The sequence below is a fragment of the Lontra canadensis genome, unplaced genomic scaffold, assembly GCF_010015895.1.
Source record: "Lontra canadensis isolate GAN:19392208 unplaced genomic scaffold, GSC_riverotter_1.0 scaffold1, whole genome shotgun sequence".
NCBI lineage: Eukaryota > Metazoa > Chordata > Mammalia > Carnivora > Mustelidae > Lontra > Lontra canadensis.
The window spans coordinates 29347251-29365909 of NW_022630995.1; the positions used below are offsets into that span (position 1 = coordinate 29347251).

The window sequence follows — 18659 nt, forward strand, 5'->3', positions numbered from 1 at the left end:
TATACGTGTGTGTATGTGTGTGTGTGTATATATATATATACATATATATATATAATTAAATATATGTTAAATTGCATTATATTATATTAAAATAGATAATTAAATATATATATTAAAATTCTCTTATGTATGTGTATTGAATACTTGATATTGGTTATTGGCTACTGACTACGTGAAATATGGTTAGTATGTCTAAGAGAACAAATTTTTACTTTAATTTAATTTCTATTTAAATTTAAGTAGACATATGTACCATGCATAGTAGCTTGGTTAAATAATAAATTACTTAACTGTTGAAGAGCTCTTTGGAGGCATTTTTTTTTTTTTTCTATCCAGAATTTGTGATAGTATGGTTTCAGGCTTTGTGTATCAGAATCTATCAGCTAAAGTATTATATTGCACTTAAGAACTTATATATCCATATGTACCTTTTTATCCATATGTATCCAAATATCTATGTGTCCATATGTAACCTGAAGAAGGAGATGGTGAGTGTTAGTTGACATTTCCTTGTTAACAAGGCCTGGGGAAAAGTATCTGGACCCAAAGTGGTATATTTGGGTTGAGAAACCTTGCTGTCTACTCTAGGGCAAGAAAAACATATTCGTTATGGTTCTTTCAAAGCCTGTGTGTTATAATGGTAATATAGAAATCAGTGGGGCTATTTCTTTTTTTTTTTTAATGCCTATTCTGTTACAATAGAAAAGACTGTTAAACTTACATTCTAGCATTAGAGATTTTAATTGACCTGAGTTAATTTTTAATTACCCCTAATTAATTAATTAATCTGAATTAATATACAAAAGTGACCCAGAAGCTACATAATCTGCTAAAGATATCTTAGAGTAATTTGAATATGTCATCTAAGAAAGCATGGTTAAACATAATTATGAAGAAAGTATTTTTAAAATCTGTTTTATTTTGTATCTTCTGATTAAAAACCGATTACTTATTTCTACAGTTGGCTGTCTTCAGTTTTGCCCTAGCTATGTGGAAATTGAGTGTGGAAAGTTCATTGATCTCACTGCTTTCTTCTTTTTAAATTCTTTTTTGATTCTTCTTACTGTTCTCTGCATTTTCTTTAAGTTGCTTATAATGTCCATTCTTTCTTATATTCACTCCCTCCCACGGAGAGTTTATCTTATATTCTGTTGAGATACTTAAAGCAAAGTACTTAGAATCACAATGCAGAAAGAGATCTTGCAAAAATAATCCGGTGTCCTCTCTACCTGCTTTCCATCTCTCAAAAATTTGATTTGTTATGGTAATACTTTTTTCCCATCATTGTTTATCACAAAAAAGGAGATCTTTCATCTCCATGTGCGTTGAAGAATTAAACATAATCTCTGCCCTCATCCTAAATATCATTTAATGAGCCTGGAATGACAATTTCTTTTTAGTGTCCTTTTTTATTTTTGAATGAAATCTGATGTTTTCTTTTTAAAATATTATTAAAATCCTCCAATTGAACAAACTTTGTATTGACAAAATTATAGAGCTAAGAAAATGTACTCACTCTACCAAGAAGCCTGTATTTAAGTGATTTCAGCCACACGTATTATTCATAGGATGAATCAATAAAAGTGGTAACGAGTCATTATTAAGGAACAATGACAGTTTTCTGTTGTTTTCCTCTATAGTATATATTTTGAAGCATACAATCTATAGCTGGTGTTTTAAAATTAATCTGACATATTTTAATTTGCTTTCAGGCTTATTCTTCCTCATGTTTTGGGGCTCAAGTTTAAAGAACTAGATGAAATACCAGCAGTCTCAAGTTAAAAAATGGAATACATAATAATTAAGGACATACTTATAGTTTACAAATATATATTTATTAAGTTATTTATTGAATATCTTCATCAACAGCAATGTTCTACATTGGACTCAGTAATGTGATTCTTCTTTTATCCTATCCCAGATGAATTTGATTTCTGTTACTCATGAAATATTTCAATGTGGCTCATGCCCTAATGCAAGAGTTTATATTTTCCTAATATTATATATCTGTCTCATGGTTGGTTAAGGAAACATTGGTATTAGGAAACCAGGATAGATGACTCATATCTAAAACGTTCTATACTATAAATGTGTAAAGTATGAACTATAAATAAAAATACCCCCAGGTATCATTTATTTATCTGCATAGACAGTATTCAACCCTTATATCATGCAATAAAAAGGTGTTCAGTGTTTGTTGATTTATCAGATGAACTGAAAAAAATCTAATTAAATAAGTCTGGTGCGTTGCACTTAATTGCTTATAACTGGAAATAAATATACTTACAAATGGAACTAATAAACCTATGTTTTTTTTAATTAATTAGCTTTCATAAAATCCATTCTATAAATCTAGCTAAAACTAGCATAATTATCTGATATTTATTTGCTTCAATTCACAATCAAAAATAAATGGCAATTAAAAGAAGTCATCTCAGAAGTCATCAGCCTAAGTTAAATTATAAAGCTTGATATAAATCATATGACATACTTCTATTTAAGGAGTCTAATTGTTGTCTAGCAGATTGAGTTACATTGTCATGTATTGTGTAGGTCTAGAGACCTATACTTTTGCATACCAAAGCTATTTTTAACAAATCTTACTTACTTTTCTAACTAAATAACTTATATATACCATGTAATAAAATCTTTACTTGAAGAAAACCAAACTATGCAAATATTTTAATGTTTTTCTAAGTGTAATTTGTTTTATACTTGCAAAAGGATATATATATTTATAATATATTATATATTGTAAAATTATATACTGTTTTTTTCAATTAGCAATAATCGCACCTTGGATAAACCTCATTGGCTACGATACTGCCACTGCGCAAAGCTATACTGTTTTTTTCAAAATACCTCAAGTTCTCCACTGAATTCTTGCCAACGTGGGTAATCTGCCAGATTGGAAATTTCCAAGACAGGGGACTTGGGGCTGAATAGAGACTCTGACAGACAGGCTTAACTATGTGTTAGAGGGGGAAGTGTGTCCTTCCAGGTCAAACATAGTGTCTGAATTTTAAGAATGATAAATATTAGTCCAGAAATAAGAAATCAGATACAATTTATAAAGGAGAACTAAGTAAGTGTTACTAAACATGCCCTTTATTATAGAAACTTTCAATCTACAAGGAGGCTTATCTGCTTTTTTTTGTTTGCATCATCTCTAAATAAATCTCTCTGAGATATGACTTTTTTTTTCATAAAATGGTTTTCTTCTTCTTGTCAACATTGCGAACCGTTTACATTCACTCTTTAATAAGTATTTGCTAAGTTAATAAATGAACCCTTTATATTCTATTTGATGGGACAGGGGAATAAAGCAAACTATATGAAAATATTTTTCATAATAAACAAAAAATCATCATCTAATATGGCGGTATTACAGATATTCATAAATCGTGTCATTTGATAAACATTTAAAAGGCTGATCTGCACTACACATTTTGACAGACTATAAACATACTGATATACAGTATATACCATTTAAGATGAACTGGGAAAACACAAATGGTTATATACACAACACAATAGATGAAATCCGTAGAAATATCTATACAATATACTCTGTGAAATTTAAATAAAAATGCACCTAAATTTGGAGCCAACATAAACCACTTAAAGGAATGTTGTTAACAGGGGAGAAAGAAGTAAGAACAAATATTTATGAAGCTCCTCATAAGAATCAGAATCAGACTTGAAGGTAAATGCTTTACAGACATTCTCTCCTTTAATCCTCATAGCCATGCTTCGAGTCCCATTGGTGCTAGAGCATGCTTATACCGGCTCATGATAGCTATGTATTAGATACTATCCCAACTCTGCATTCAGTGACTTCACATTTGTATCCTTAAACCAGCCATTGTGGGAATATTTACCCATGGGTATCTGCAAAAGCTACAAATCAGGGCTTCCCCCGGATCCACTATGGAAGAAAGGCTGTTGAACAGTTCCAAGCACACACCTGATAGGCATTAAGTAGAATTGTGTAATACTTAGATACTAATATTCATTCAAATTCTAAAATCCTGGCATATTGCAGAGAGCAAATTATCTAGCAAATTAATTACTAAATTAATTTCCTTAATTTTAATAAAGGATTTAGATATTTATTACATTTTTATGTTGTATGCTAAAATGTTTTTAGGGACGCCTGTGTGACTCAGTTGGCTAAGCATCTAACTCTTAATTTCAGCTCAGGTCATGGTCTTATGGTCCCGGTATCGAGCCCCAAGTCATGCTCCACACTTAGCATGGAGTCTGCTTGGAATTCTCCCTCTCCCTCTCCCTCTGCCCCTCCCCTTGCTCATGCTCAGTTTTTCTCCCCCTAAAATAAAAAAAAAAATCTTTAAAAAAATGTTTTTAGTTAAAAATGTTGACTTTTACATACATAATTGACTTGTGAACTGAAATGTTCAAAAGACATTTGTGTTTTTGTAATGAGTGATGTTTCTTCTTTTCCTAATGAAGAATATTTTATTATTTAAATGGTAAATGTTATTTATGAAGATTTATTTAAAGCTAAGATTTACTTAACACAATCTCTGATCTTATTTTTGACCATTCTTTATGTTGGTATTTTGCAGTGAGGCCCACTGTAATTGAAACTGATGTTTATGTAAACAGTATTGGACCAGTTGATCCCATAAATATGGTGAGTGATGAGCACTAAAAATAATTGTCTGCCATGGAGTTCTTGAATATATACGCCCAATAATAGAATGAATATATGACAAATTCTGATAACTTATCCTGAAAGAATTCAGGGCAACTCTGAAATGACTATATGCCAAGTTCAGGGACTAGTGCTAAAATATCCCTTATCTAGGAACATGTAGCCTTTTACTCCAGTGAGCTGTGTTGGTAGGAACTATGTTAAGGCATGAAAAATTATCACCTGATCCATCAAGAAAGAAATCTGGAAAGAGATAACTAGAAGGGCTGTGGGGAAAATGGAGAAGGAAAAGGACTTACTGGAAGAGCCAGGGGCATGCCCAAGGTCATGTAGGAATGCAACAACCTGATAAGATCAGGGGAAATTCCAGGAGTCTGATAACACTGGAACATAAAAGTACAAGTAAGGAAGTAAGACTGACAGAATGCTTATGGTCCTTATTAAGGAGGTTCTTCCTAGCCATAATAGGAAATGTGGGTTTAATGAACTGTATCCCCTTAGATCAGAGAAATGATGGAAACTTTTCATAAGGAAGGTATCATAGGTGAATTTGTATTTTTAACAGATCACCCTTCTAACAGTGTAGAAGATAGACAAGACCATTAAGAGGGTTAGAGACACCAGTTAAGTGGTTGCTGTAGTCTGGGCAGTAGATCTCCTATTCTGAGGTAATCCCAAATTCATAGTCTGAGATACTAGAGTTTAGGGCTTCAACATACGAATTTTAGAGGGATACGGTTCAGCCCAAAACACCATCCAAAGATAATTCTTAAAACTGATTCTCTCTCTTACCTCATTTATTCATTAGTACATATGTACATATGCACTTTGTACATTAGTACAAAGTGAAATCATCCCTTTCTTATAGGCCTTAAGCTCTTTTTTATCTGAATAGCCATCATGCCTAACAACTGGCTGTGTGTGCTGATTCCTACAGTATTACTGTCAGCCCACATTTTTTTCTTTTACTCAATATGATGGTCACATGATTGTCATTAACTGTTACAGCTGCCTCATCAACTACTGTACTGATGGCATTTTGGCCACGGCACAACTGACATCTTTGTCTCCTTGTTGCAAATGAGTATGAATTGGCTGTGGAAATAAGTTGAATTTGAGAATTGGAACTGAGGAGCTCTCAGGAGAAAGAGCTGCAGCAAATATTTGTCAGAAATTAGCTGAACCTCTTAGAGATGGGAACAACAGTCTTACAGTAAAGAAAGAAAAAAAAGGAATAAATATCAGACCTTAAGGAACACATACATTTAAGGACCTGAAAGATGAATCTGAAGTGATAGAAGAATCAGCAAGGTTGTCAAGAAGATGGAGGTTAAACAGTGGCAAAGAAACCAAGGGAAAGGGAAATTCCCATACATTTTTGAGTATTTGCTCTGCCCCAATTGAATTCCTAAACAAATTGCTGACTTTTGTAAAGACAAAGCATTCTATATACCTGTGTATATTAATTTAACATTATGCAAATATGAGATTTTATAAAGGGATACATCACTAAAAATGGTAATTTTCTCCTTAGGGGAATGTTAAAATGTTTAATTTCCAATTAACCAATGAAGAGGATAAACCCATTAGAGCTTATGGACATCTACATTTGCTGAATTGTATATGTTTAGTCTTGGGCTCTTGTCTTTAATTTAAATAAATTCATTTAAAAAACATGATCATTAAAATAAAAAATAGGATTCAAGGCTGTATTAGTATTCCAGAGATTCTTTATCAAGAAAGGCTACTGAGAAACTTCTGTGATGATCTTCCTGTATCAAAGTTTCATGGTATCAAAGATTTAGTTTTCCCAGTAGGCAAACTGCACACTTCTAACCTTGGCCAGTGATAGTTTTTTAAAAAGCTAATTAAATGAAATTGCTATTAAAACTAGTGATATTAAAGCACATACAAGAAAAAAAGACATAGAATACTTGATAGTGTTTATTAAAAGAGCAACATTGTCTTACTGGGGACAAATAAGGAGCAGTTTACATAGAAGACTTTTAACTAAACAATGTAGGAAAATTAGAATTCAGTTTTCATAAAATGAACAAAATTGCTTTGAATATAAGTGTAATCAAGCAAACAGATTTGAGTGTAATTAAGCAACCAAGAGGATAGGTTCCCCTCCCCTTAATAATTAATACAACTTAAGTTACTGGTAAGGAACAAAATTAGGGTATTAGCTTAATGGTTTATTTTCTAAATTAGCCAAAATTTGGCTTCAGGAAAGATAGTTATTTATTTTTAAGCCTGGCTACATAAAAATAATTTCTTTTTAGATTACTGATAAGACCTAAAACAAGATTATTCTATAATAAGATATGCTTTTCTTTACTTTTTTTTAAGATTAGATTAATGACTTTAGCCTTCATGTCACTATCAAAAAAATAAGATATTCAATAATTGAACATTGAATAAATGTATAATTTAGCCAATAAATAGATTAATTCTGTAGTTTACAATTTGAGAATTTAAATTCAAAATGAATAACAGATGCATTAATGAGGACTGAACAAGAATAAAGTAATTTGGGTAAAGCCTGTTCAACTACGTGTGCTTTAATTAAAACTCTGAGTTATGTATGAGCACTAAGTAATGTACAGAATTGCTGAATCACTGCATTATACACCTGAAACTAATATAACACTGTATCTTAACTATACTGGAATTAAAATTTTTTAAAAGTTAATAGTAAAAAGCAATCTTAAATATAAACAGAAAAAATATACAATCAGAACTGAAGGCAAAAAAAAAATTAATAGACGTTATTCACCTGGAATTAAAATTTTTTTTAACCTTTTAATTTTGGGGGCTTTGGAGAAATTATGTGATTTTACTCTTTTGGGTAAGCATTTCAAGATAACAAAACAATTGCCGTTTACCCTCTGACTAGCTAAAAGAGCATTCAAGGGGCAAAGCAATTCTCTGAATCAAGTCAAAATCAATAAGGCATCTAGGGAATCCAAGATGAAATTATGGGTAACTAGAAGGCTAAACACAAAGGGAATAAGGGGCACCTGGGTGGCTCACTTAAGAGTCTGATTTTGGCTCAGGTCATACTCTTGGGGTCCTGGGATAGAGCCCCACATTAAGCTTCCTGCTAGGCGGGGTGTCTGCTTGTCCCTTCCCCTTCCTCACCCCTCATGCTCACTCTCTCTTCCTCTGTCTTCTCTCCCAAATAAATAAATAAACACCTTATATAAAAATACATAAGGGGAATAAGTACAGAAACAGCAATAGATGAAAATTCCTGGTATAACTTGGAAGAAAAGGCCAAGTGGCTCTGCATGAGGTGGTGGAAATGGACCAGGCAATTGGGTATGCACTCACCATGATCTCCCTGAAAGACACACTGGCCATTGTCACTGTGGACCACTCCCATGTCTTCATCTTTGGCAGGTACACCCCAGGCAACGCTATCTTTGGTCTGGCCCCCATGGTGAGTGATACAGAAAAGAAGCCCTTCACTGCCATCCTGGATGGCAATGGGCCTGGATACAAGGTGGTAGGCCATGAGCGAGAGAATGTCTCTGTGGTGGACTATGCTCACCGCAGTAACCAGGTGCAGTCTCCTGTGTCCTGCACCGTGAGACCTATGACAGGGAGGACATGGCAGTCTTCACCAAGGGTCCCATGGCACATCTGCTGCACACCATCCAAAGCAGAACTACATTTCCTCCACCTGAGAGCTTAATGGGCCTACATCAGTGCCAACCATGATCACTGTGCCTCAGCCAGTTTGGCAGGCAGGCCGTCCCCAGGACCCCTGTTCCTCCAGCTAGCCCTGTTCCCTTTGGGCATACTTTTTTGAGCACCCATGGCCTGGGCACCCACCAACCTATGATAGATGGCCAGCCTTCCTCTTTCAGCACTGCCCACAGCCTGGGAGCCCACACCTCAAGGGCCAGGTAGGTTGGGGTCTTCATAGCCTCTACAGCTGCCAGAAAGAGGACCTAGGAAAGCAAAGACCAGTGCCTGCCTCAGTCCCTTCTGGAATCCTCCACTGGGGCCAGACCAGTTCCTGGCCTCCAGCCTCTGCTTCCTCCCTCCTGCCACCTTTGGTCAACAGAGTAGTTTTCTCATGGGTAGGTGGACAACACAGACTGCAGAAATTTTCAAAGCATCTTATTTTTCCAGCAAATGTATTTTACAGACCTGGAGGACCTGGAGCTTCCATGGAACATTCTGGATGTCCTTTCCCCTCTGGAACCACCAGGCCCCACCAGACTCATGCCCCTACCTTCAGAAGAGACCAAGTCCTTCTCTGCAGGATGGGAGTTTGCTCCCTCACTCATTCCAAGGTCTCCCAGGGCTCCCAGAAAGTGAACTCTCTGGACTGGCGATCCCACCCTGGGTACCATGGCTGGGAAGAGCAGCCTAGGGAGGCAGACACTTCCCAGCTCTCAATATGCATGCCCAGTCCTCTCTGAAATGACACTCCAGTTTGGAAGGGCAAAATTATTTATCTCTTTTTGGTGTTGGTTAAAAGGTGACACAAAACACTTAAATAAAACTTTCCAACAAAACAAAACACAACACAACACAACAACAACAACAACAAAAACCTTTCTGAATATTTCTGGCAATAAAAAATAAGGAAGAAAATTACAGGTATAATTTGGTCATGGGCTTACTTATAGAAACTGGTACACCCTTATATAGTCCAATATTAAGAAATTACTGATAGGAGCATTTGGAAATCATGGGCCCAGAGAGAGAGAGAAACTCAATGACCTGGATGGATCTAGAAGGTATTATGCTAAGCAAAATAAGTTAGTCAGAGAAAGGTAAATACTACACGATTTCACTCATATGTGGAATTTAAGAAACACAACCGATGAGCAAAGGGGTGGGGGCAGAGAGAGAGAGAGAGAAGCAAACCAAGACACAGACTCTTAGCTATAGAGAACAAACAAAACTGATGGTTAACAAAGAGGAGGGGGAGAGAGGATGGGTGAAACAGGTGATAGGCACCAAGTGTGTATGGAAATGATGAGTCACTCTGTTGTACAATTGAAATAAATGTAACACTGTATGTTAACTAGCTGGAATTTAATTAAAAACCTGAAAAAAGAATGAGGTCCCAGTTCATGTCTGAAGAATTTACTTTGTATCATTCTAACTGCCAGGGTGATACATCCCATAGTCCCAGAGTACAGAGCTGAAGCTGAATAGATTCTTCCTGCTTTAAATCGCGATTGGTCTTGGGAACAGGGCAGAGCAGAGGAATCAGGGTGCCAGTGATGAGGAGCACAACTTAGAAAGTAGCGGGGACACCAGCTGGGCTGAATTGCAAAGTAACTATTGGCTGGAGATGACTATAAGATGTTTAGCAGGACACAAACCCTTAAGTAAACTAGGCAAACACCAGGATGCTTTCCTCATGGCTAGTATAGGCATATTTAAAAATAATCCCCCCTTTCAGATTCCTTTTACCAGAAAAGGAAAATACAAATATTCCCTATAAAGAAAAACAAAACACTCTTTTAAAAAAATATTTTATATATTTATTTGTCAGAGATAGAGAGAGGGGGAGAGAGAGAGAGTGAGCACAAGCAGGCGGAGGGGTAGGCAGAAGGAGAACAGGCTCCCTGCTGAGCACGGAGCCCAGGGTCCTGGGGCTTGAACCCAGGGTCTTGGGACCATGACCTGAGCTGAAGGCAGAGGCTTGACTGACCTACTGAGGTGTCCCAAAACAAAACACTCTTAAGCAAAAGTATATGTAGAACTATAAAAGTCATAAATATGATTCATTATGGAATAGAAATAAAGGATTTCCCAGCCATCAAATTTTGTTCCATTCATTTAAGTGGGTCGACCAAGTATCAAATGTGTGTGTGTGTGGAGGGGGTGATGTTGAGGGGGTATAGTTAATAATCTGTGTAAAAATGGTGAGGGCTGAATTTTAAGTCTTTTTTTACTTTATCTTCTCACTCATTTTTGATAATAAACTTCCCAGACATATAACTAGTGTTTAAATATTTTAGGTATATTGAGAAAGCTGGTGCCCACAAAGATTTTTCTTTAAAAATTTCTTACACTGCAAGGAACACATTTTTTTCAGTGTTTCATGCAATTGACGCTAATGTTCAACTGGTTTTTCTCCCCCTCTCTCTGTCATTCTCTCTCTTTTTTGTCCCTGCTGCTTCTGGATTCAAGGAGAAAATGCTTTGGGCATAGTTTCTACATGTCAAAGAAACCCTGTTTATTTCTTTTACTATATTAACAGGAATTAGTCACTCCTCACCACGTATATTAAATTGAGGAATTATGAAACAGCAAAAGCATGGAAAATATATGTATATATACACTTTTGTATCTGGATAATTGATCTGTATATGCTAATGGAGAGAAGACAAAGAGTTTTTGATTTCTTGGCTATGATGAATTAAAGTATTTAAAATATGCATTTATATTTAATGATTTTAAGTTTATTTGATTGGTTTGTGGAATATCTTAAGGCTTGTTTCCATGGATTTAATTTTTTTATTTCTGCATATTATGTTAATTCTTTTGGCATTAGATACTCTAAAATCTATTTCTTTTCACAAGCTTCATCTTAAAACAGCATAAAATTTAGGTATTTTTTGATTCAGCACTAGGAGAGATAAAATTAAAAATTATAAACGAATGAGTGTTATTTTCATCTCTCTGCTTCTTTGATCCTGTATGTTCATTTGCCCCATACATAGGAAGCTAAAGTTTTAAGATTAGAAAATTAAATTAACCTTTGAATCTCAAAACTTATTAAAATAATTTTATTATTTCTTGATGTAAACAACTACATTTTAATTTTTACTTTGTGGTTTTGTTTGTCTTATATTTATTTACTACCTGTATTGTGACAGTTAGTGCCTTGGCTGCTGAGTTATAAAAGATATGACCTCCTTCTGTCAGAGAAGCATCAAACCTAATGGGAAGGATGCCTAAATAATGCAGATCAGATCAAAATAGAAGGGGAAATGCCAGGAAGAATGCCATGTACGAACCGATACTTATTTTAAGTTACAAATGGTGACCTTATAGTTTTTTTTTCTTAAAAAAATCATATATTTTTTACTTCTTATAAAAGAAATACATGTCCAATATGGGAAAATTAGAAATTCCATTTAGGTCAAAGGAAAAAAAAATATTTAGATTATTGTTATCCAGTGGTAAACATTGTTACTATCATTTTACTATCTTTATGTGCATAGTTTTATAAACGCTCTATTATACATACTATTTTGTAATTTTTTATCTTTCCACTTATTATATCATGACTGTTATTCCACTTAATTACTTTTTAAAAAAATCATTAAGTATTGCATAATATTAGGGGATGTATTTGTACCGTAATATATTAATCATCCATTATTTAACAATTGGAATGTTTCCAATTTGTTGTAATTAGAAGTAATGTTACCAAAATCCTTTGGCTACCCATAACTATTGCCTTAGGATATGCATATAAACACCTTTGAGATCTCTGGTACATCTTGGTCAGATTTTGGAGGTGTCTATTTTGAATTCTTTTCTAATGATATGCCTCAAGGTAGAGATTCCCAGGTTAGCTCCAATTTGAGTCCTTTATGAATTACTAAATACAGAATGTTGTAGAATAAGCCCCTACTGCTTGGTAAATCTGGCCTCAGGCTAGGCTTAAAAGGGAAAGTTCTGGTAGAATGATAGTTGTTTCAACTTGTGACTTTCATATGTGATTAATAGCTGGTTTTAGACTTGCTTTCTTGCCAGCTGCTCCAAGTCACTATTTAATTTTTGATAGTTGACTCAGACATACTCTTGATTCTTCTTCTTTTACCCCTTTGGTTGAAATTGTATTATTTGGGTTTTATGGTACCTACCTACGGCTTTCAATACTGAACGCAAAGTTAATAGACAACCGCTTAAATTGTTTTGTATCGCAACATAAAATTTATTTATAGGAGGAGAGTGACTAATGTTAATGCTTTGCTAATAATATAAAAAACATAACAAAACAATAAATGTCTAAGAAAAAGCAGTTTTCCTCATGTAGTGGTACTTCGACATGGCCTAAGGTAATTTTAAGGGGTTAATATTACAGGCCTAGAGAAGACTACATTCTAAAATTGTGTAGAGGCACATATTTTAGTTGAATGCTTAAAACCAAACTTCTCTTAAATACACACACACACACACACACACACACACACACACACACACAAGTTCTCATATGCTGATTAATAGAGAGAGCTTATAATTAGAGAGATGGCAGCCTAAATGGTTCAGTTTGAAGGAATGGTACATAAATTTTCCCATCTGTAGATACTGACTGCAAAAAGTGTTTAAATGCCTTGAGGTTCACAGTTAGAGATCTATTATTCTGTATAACAAGGATGTCTCTCTCTTTTACTTTCTTCTTTTTTTTTTTTTTTTTGTATACAGAAAACTAGTGGATATAATATATAAATGCATTGAGGAAGGGATAGAATCTTGTCAAAAATTTCCAGACCTTTATAACCCAAACTATATAAGAAAATAACACTTTTTTTCTTTATAAGAAAAATCCAAATTTTCAGTCATTGCTGCAGGGGATTCTGATTCAGTAATTCCTGACAGGGACTTGGAATCAGAATGTTGAAATGGCCTTCAAAGACTTCTAGTCAACCAAGTTTCATGGCCATTTCCTAAAACCATTTTCAACAATCAATTTAGTAGAAATTAAGCAGGATTAAATGAAAGCAACAAAAACACCTATATCTCAGAAGTATTTCTATGAGGAAGGATCATTGAAAGACATCTTGTCCATTTTAGCCTTTATCCTTGTTTATGTTTAAATCATTAAGTGCTGGGTGTTATATGCAAATAATGAATCATGGAACATTATATCAAGAACTAACGATGTACCATATGGTGACTACATAACATAAGAAAAAAATAATTTCTAATATTTTGTAACATTCTCATGATCAACAATGTTCTCATGATCACCAGAATTTAGAGCTCAGGATGATGGTAATAACGATCTTGCCTTGTGCCTTCATTTTTCCAGTGAGACAGAATAAATTTGGTCAGCATTATATTCTAGAAAATCACAGATTTGGAACAATGGTATGATTTCCTGATTCCATCCAGCCAGTGTTCTTTACACTACATCACAACTTCTCACTACAATACCTTCTTTTGATATATCCGGAACCATTTTGTTGATTATCTGACATGTATTTACAATTATACATATAATTAAAAGACAATGCCTTTGCTCTCATTCAATGTGTTATTTTTAGATTTTTTTAGTGGAAGGGATTTTAATAAAATACTGAAGTTTTAGGTCTTAGATTGGTAGTGAATCTGAACTAATATCAATTGCTCTGGAATTTAATTAAAATGTGAAGAGAAAAGACTTATTTAAATGTCTTAACATTTGATGTTTTATAATTATGGAAATTATGACAAATTTCTATAATAGAAATTCTGCAAATTGTGTGCTAAACCTTGGATTTTCTCATAAGAACCTTCAGCTTTGTGATATGCACAATTATATCCAAACAACTGAGGTAAATACTGGCAGTCAGTGCTTCTAAAGCAGCACAAACAATGCTATTCTAGCAGCAGACTGAGTGCCAGAAAATTCATTTTCTGCATTGAGAATATGGACAATGGAAAGAATCTATAAAGTGGTAATTAATATAAATAATTTAAAACATGAGGCATGCAAATTCTTTCTAAATATATCATTTCCAGATATAATGTTCCATCTTGCTTAGATAAGAAGACTAATTTTAACAGCAAGAAATGTTTCTTTCAGCTTTACTGAGGTAAAACTGACAGAGAAAAGTTGTATATATTTTAGGTGTACCACTTGATGTTTTGATATACATACACCTTGTGAAGTGATGACCATAATTGAGCTAATTAACATACCTGTCACCTCACATAGTTACCCTTTTTTCTTTTTCTTTGTGTGTGTATGGTGAGAGTTCTTAAGATCTAACCTTTTTTTTTTAAGATTTTATTTATTTATTTGAGAGAGAGAGAGTGAGGGAGAGACAGAAAGAATCTGAAGCAGGTTCTACTCTGAGTAAGGAGACCAACACAGGGCTTAATCCTACAACCACAAGAACATGACCTGATTTGAAACCAAGAGTTAGATGCCTAAATGACTGAGCCACCCAGACATCCTGAGATCTATCCTTTTAACAAACTTCAAGTATACTAATTTTGAGGAATATATTTTTAATACAATGTAACTACAGATTCAGGAATACTTCTCACACTAAGACAACGGAACGAATAATCTAGCTATCTAGGACTGAACCAATCAATGGCAAATATTACCCATGTACATGGAACACAGATGTTCATTCGTGATAGGCCTTCTCTAGGAAGCAGAGTCCTCACTTGAATATCAGTCATGTGTTGTGGAGAATTCCTTACCATGCTTTTAATAGTAACCATGAAGATTATTTCTTTCCAGATGTCATGCTGCGTATTTATAAGTTCCCCAATTAGATTGTAACTTTCTCTCACAAATTGCAGAGGTAAAAGTATTGGTATAACTCTAGTTTAGATCATAGACCTATGTAAGTATGAACTCAGCCGTGAATTTATGAGATTTTTGGCCTAATTCTTGAAGATTAATTCAAATGCATTATAGACAGCAGGGATTAAAATATATGTATCTCCATTTACCCCATAAATAACTATTTGTGGTCTTTTAAATGCCAGACACTATTTTTAAGAGTTGGGTTTACAGGTCTGATTCTGCTTTTTTTTTTTTTTTTGGCTGAATGAGTATGGGAATGTGATATAAAAGTGTTGATTAGAGCAGTGTGGTGATATGACTTAATATTTTCAGTGAGACTATTATCCTTCTAAGTGAAGGATAAACTATACAAAGTGAATTGTGGAAGCAGAGAAACTAGTTATAAATAATTGCAATAATCAAGGAAAAAGCTGGTGATGGTGAAACAAATGAGAATTTGTCAGATTTTGTAAGTAACTTGAAAACAGTGATGCCAAGGTATTTTGAAGACCAGAGTGGAATTGTAGAGAAAAAGAGGAATCAAGAATGACTCCAAGATTTTTTCACTGAAAACTTGTCATTTAATGAAACAGAGAAGAGAGAGAAAAGTTTTTTTTTTTTTTGAGGATAATGAAGATCAAAGGTTCTATTTCAAAATTTTAAGATTGAGGTGTCTATTAGCTATCCAAATAAAAACATTAAGGAGGTGGTCATACATGCATGTTGGGATTTCAGGGAAAGTAGCTGCATTTGGAATATAGCTTTTGCATTCTTCACACGACATATATGATACTTAGTCATGAGATTGGATGAGATTATCCTGAGAGTGGAGAGAAGGGGACTGTTATTAAACTGAAGCACTGCATTGCATAGGCATATGAAAGAGGCAGGGGAACTAGCAAAGGAGAATGAGAAAGAGTGGCCCCTGAGGTGGGAGAAAAACAAGACTTGGTGTCCCAAGTTTTGAGTGGGCCAAATATTTCATGAAACAAAACTGATTAACTGATTCAATTTTTGCAAATGAGCTAATAATATGAATATTTATAGCTTTCCAGAAGCTAGGTAATTTTTATGACTTAAAATCTTGGTATTGAAACTGGCTGTCTCTATACATGAAGAAATTTCCTCAAAAATAAAACTATGTCTATAAAATGTTCCTGTCTTCCAGAGGAGGCATTATATGGTTGTGTCTCATAATCTTTATAATGGGAATGTTTGCAAAAGCTCTGTTTTGTTTTTTGTTTTTTGTTTTTTGTTTTTTTGCAAAAGCTCTGTGTCTCATAATCTTTGTAATGGGAATGTTTGCAAAAGCTCTGTTGCCCCCTTTTAAAAATGATATGAAGTCTTTCCTTCATTATTATGACCACAATATTATAGAATACTTGCTATGTGTGAAATCATTGTTTTAAGTAATTTATGTTAAATATTAGCAAGAATATTATATACTATGGACAACAGGGATCCAAGAGGAGGAAGTAAGCCATAAAAAGCTGGGAAATATACTCAAACCAACTAATAATTGTTATATTCAGAATTCAATCCCCCCAAGTCTTCCCAATAGTAGCATTCATCTTTAATCACTACACTAAACTGCCCCCTTCTAAATGCGTTCTCAATTCCAAATTTCCATACTGAAAAAATTTGGACTTTTCTTGACTATATGTTAGGTTCTTCACTTGGGTACTTTTTCTCCAGCCATTTAAGTTTTTGTCTTTGTGCTTGATGCAGCTATGGTGAATCTAGAAAGCCTTTCTTTTGCCTTGGATTGTCTTTTGTTCCTCACTTCAGCAACCTGTGTTGCAGATGGCACACACTTCATGTGTGTATTTGTGCCTCTTTTATATCTATCTCAGAAAAGCAGAATGGCATAAACATCCTTTTGATGCCTATGAATTGGAGAATTTCCTAGAATTTTTTCAAGAAATTGTCCTTCCATGTGGTACTCAGTATCAATGGGACATAATTTTGATGAAACTTCTCAAGGCATGTCTAACTGTGGAAGGTTAAATTCACAAATTTATAAATGCCTAGAGGACCTTATTGTTTAAAATTTGAAGATCTGAAATAATGGATTTCTCATGGTAGATTGATAGAAAGAGATATTATTGACATGCCCAAGACTTCTCATCCTAGCATTAGATGCCCTACATGAGGACAGCCACAACTCTTATTATCCGACGAATGGTACAGGGAATAGGCAATATTGTATATTTGATCCCATGCAGTAATTTTAAGGCCGGTAACATTTTGGAATTACTTTGCAAAACATATGACATAAATAAACATAAATCATATGACTTAATTTGTGAGTCCTTCAGTTGAAAATAGAATTCCAAATTTTATTACCTTTATGCAATACCAAAATTGAATCTGAGAACCTATTAACAAGTGGATATCTGTATGGGGCAAAAAATGGCAGCCTATGTGTTCTGAAGCATATTTGGCGTTTGAAAGGACCAAAATATCTCCTATTGTTATCCCTCTGCATGGATTCTGAATCCATTGACAAATATGCATAGCAGACAGGCAAACAAACCTTTCTAATTAGTGATTAAAGTGGGAATGTAGAATAGGGTTAAGAATCTGGACTCCTGGCTTTGTCAGCACTCCTATGCACCTACTGACTTTGAGAGATTATTCCGATCAAGCTTGGAGTTCAGAGAATGAAAAAGAGACAAAAATTTGTTAAGAAATGACTATATGCATATAGTCATTTCTTAACAAATTTTATATATATATAGTCATTTCTTAACAAATTTTTGTCTCTTTTTCATATATATATATATATATATATATATATATATATATAAACATTTAGCCAATTGAAAAATATGGAACAGACTTCTCTGAGAGGTAGAGTGAGTAAAAATGCAAAATGAAGAATGTAAATTACACAGAAACATGAGCAGGGGAAATATGATTCTTCATACCACAAAAATTAGTCATTTTAATTTGTCTAGCAAATACACACATGTATAAGTTTTTAAGACTTCCCGAAATGATGAATGTCTATTCCTGCTGTTATATCTCTGTGATGGTCTATTTTATGTGTTCACTTGGATCTTAGTATCTAGGTATTTGTCTAGATGTTGCTGTGAAGACATTTTTAGATGTGAAAATCAGTAGGCATCCTTTTATAATGTGGATGGGCTTCATTCAATCAGATAACACTTTATGAGAAAAGACTGAGGTCCTTCAGGATAAAGAAATTCTGTCACCAGACTGGTCTCTGACTCAAGACTGAAATAAGGACTCTTCTCTGTTTTTCAGTTGGATGGCCTGCCCTGCAAGTTTTTGCCTTTGAAGTCCTCACAATTTCCTGAGTCAAAACCTTAAGATAAATCTATTCTGTCTTTCTGTCCATCCATCTATCCACCCATCCATCTATCTTGTGGCTTCTATTTCTTCTTTTTTTTTCTTTTTAAATATTTTATTTATTTATTTGACAAACAGAGATCACAAGTAGGCAGAGAGGCAGGCAGAGAGAGA

The 18659-nt window shown here is 34.2% G+C and overlaps 1 protein-coding gene and 1 pseudogene across 2 annotated transcripts in view; one reads left to right on the forward strand and one right to left on the reverse strand.

Annotated features, from left to right (window-relative positions):
* GABRG1 (gamma-aminobutyric acid type A receptor subunit gamma1) overlaps positions 1 to 18659 on the forward strand; it is a 67388-nt gene that overhangs the window by 22753 nt on the left and 25976 nt on the right. For both annotated transcript variants that reach the window (XM_032852481.1, XM_032852471.1), the window contains exon 3: positions 4590 to 4657. In XM_032852481.1, coding sequence (XP_032708372.1) covers positions 4590 to 4657 — 68 coding nt within the window. The remainder of the gene's footprint in view (positions 1 to 4589; positions 4658 to 18659) is intronic.
* Positions 2714 to 2841, reverse strand: LOC116871991 (annotated as a pseudogene).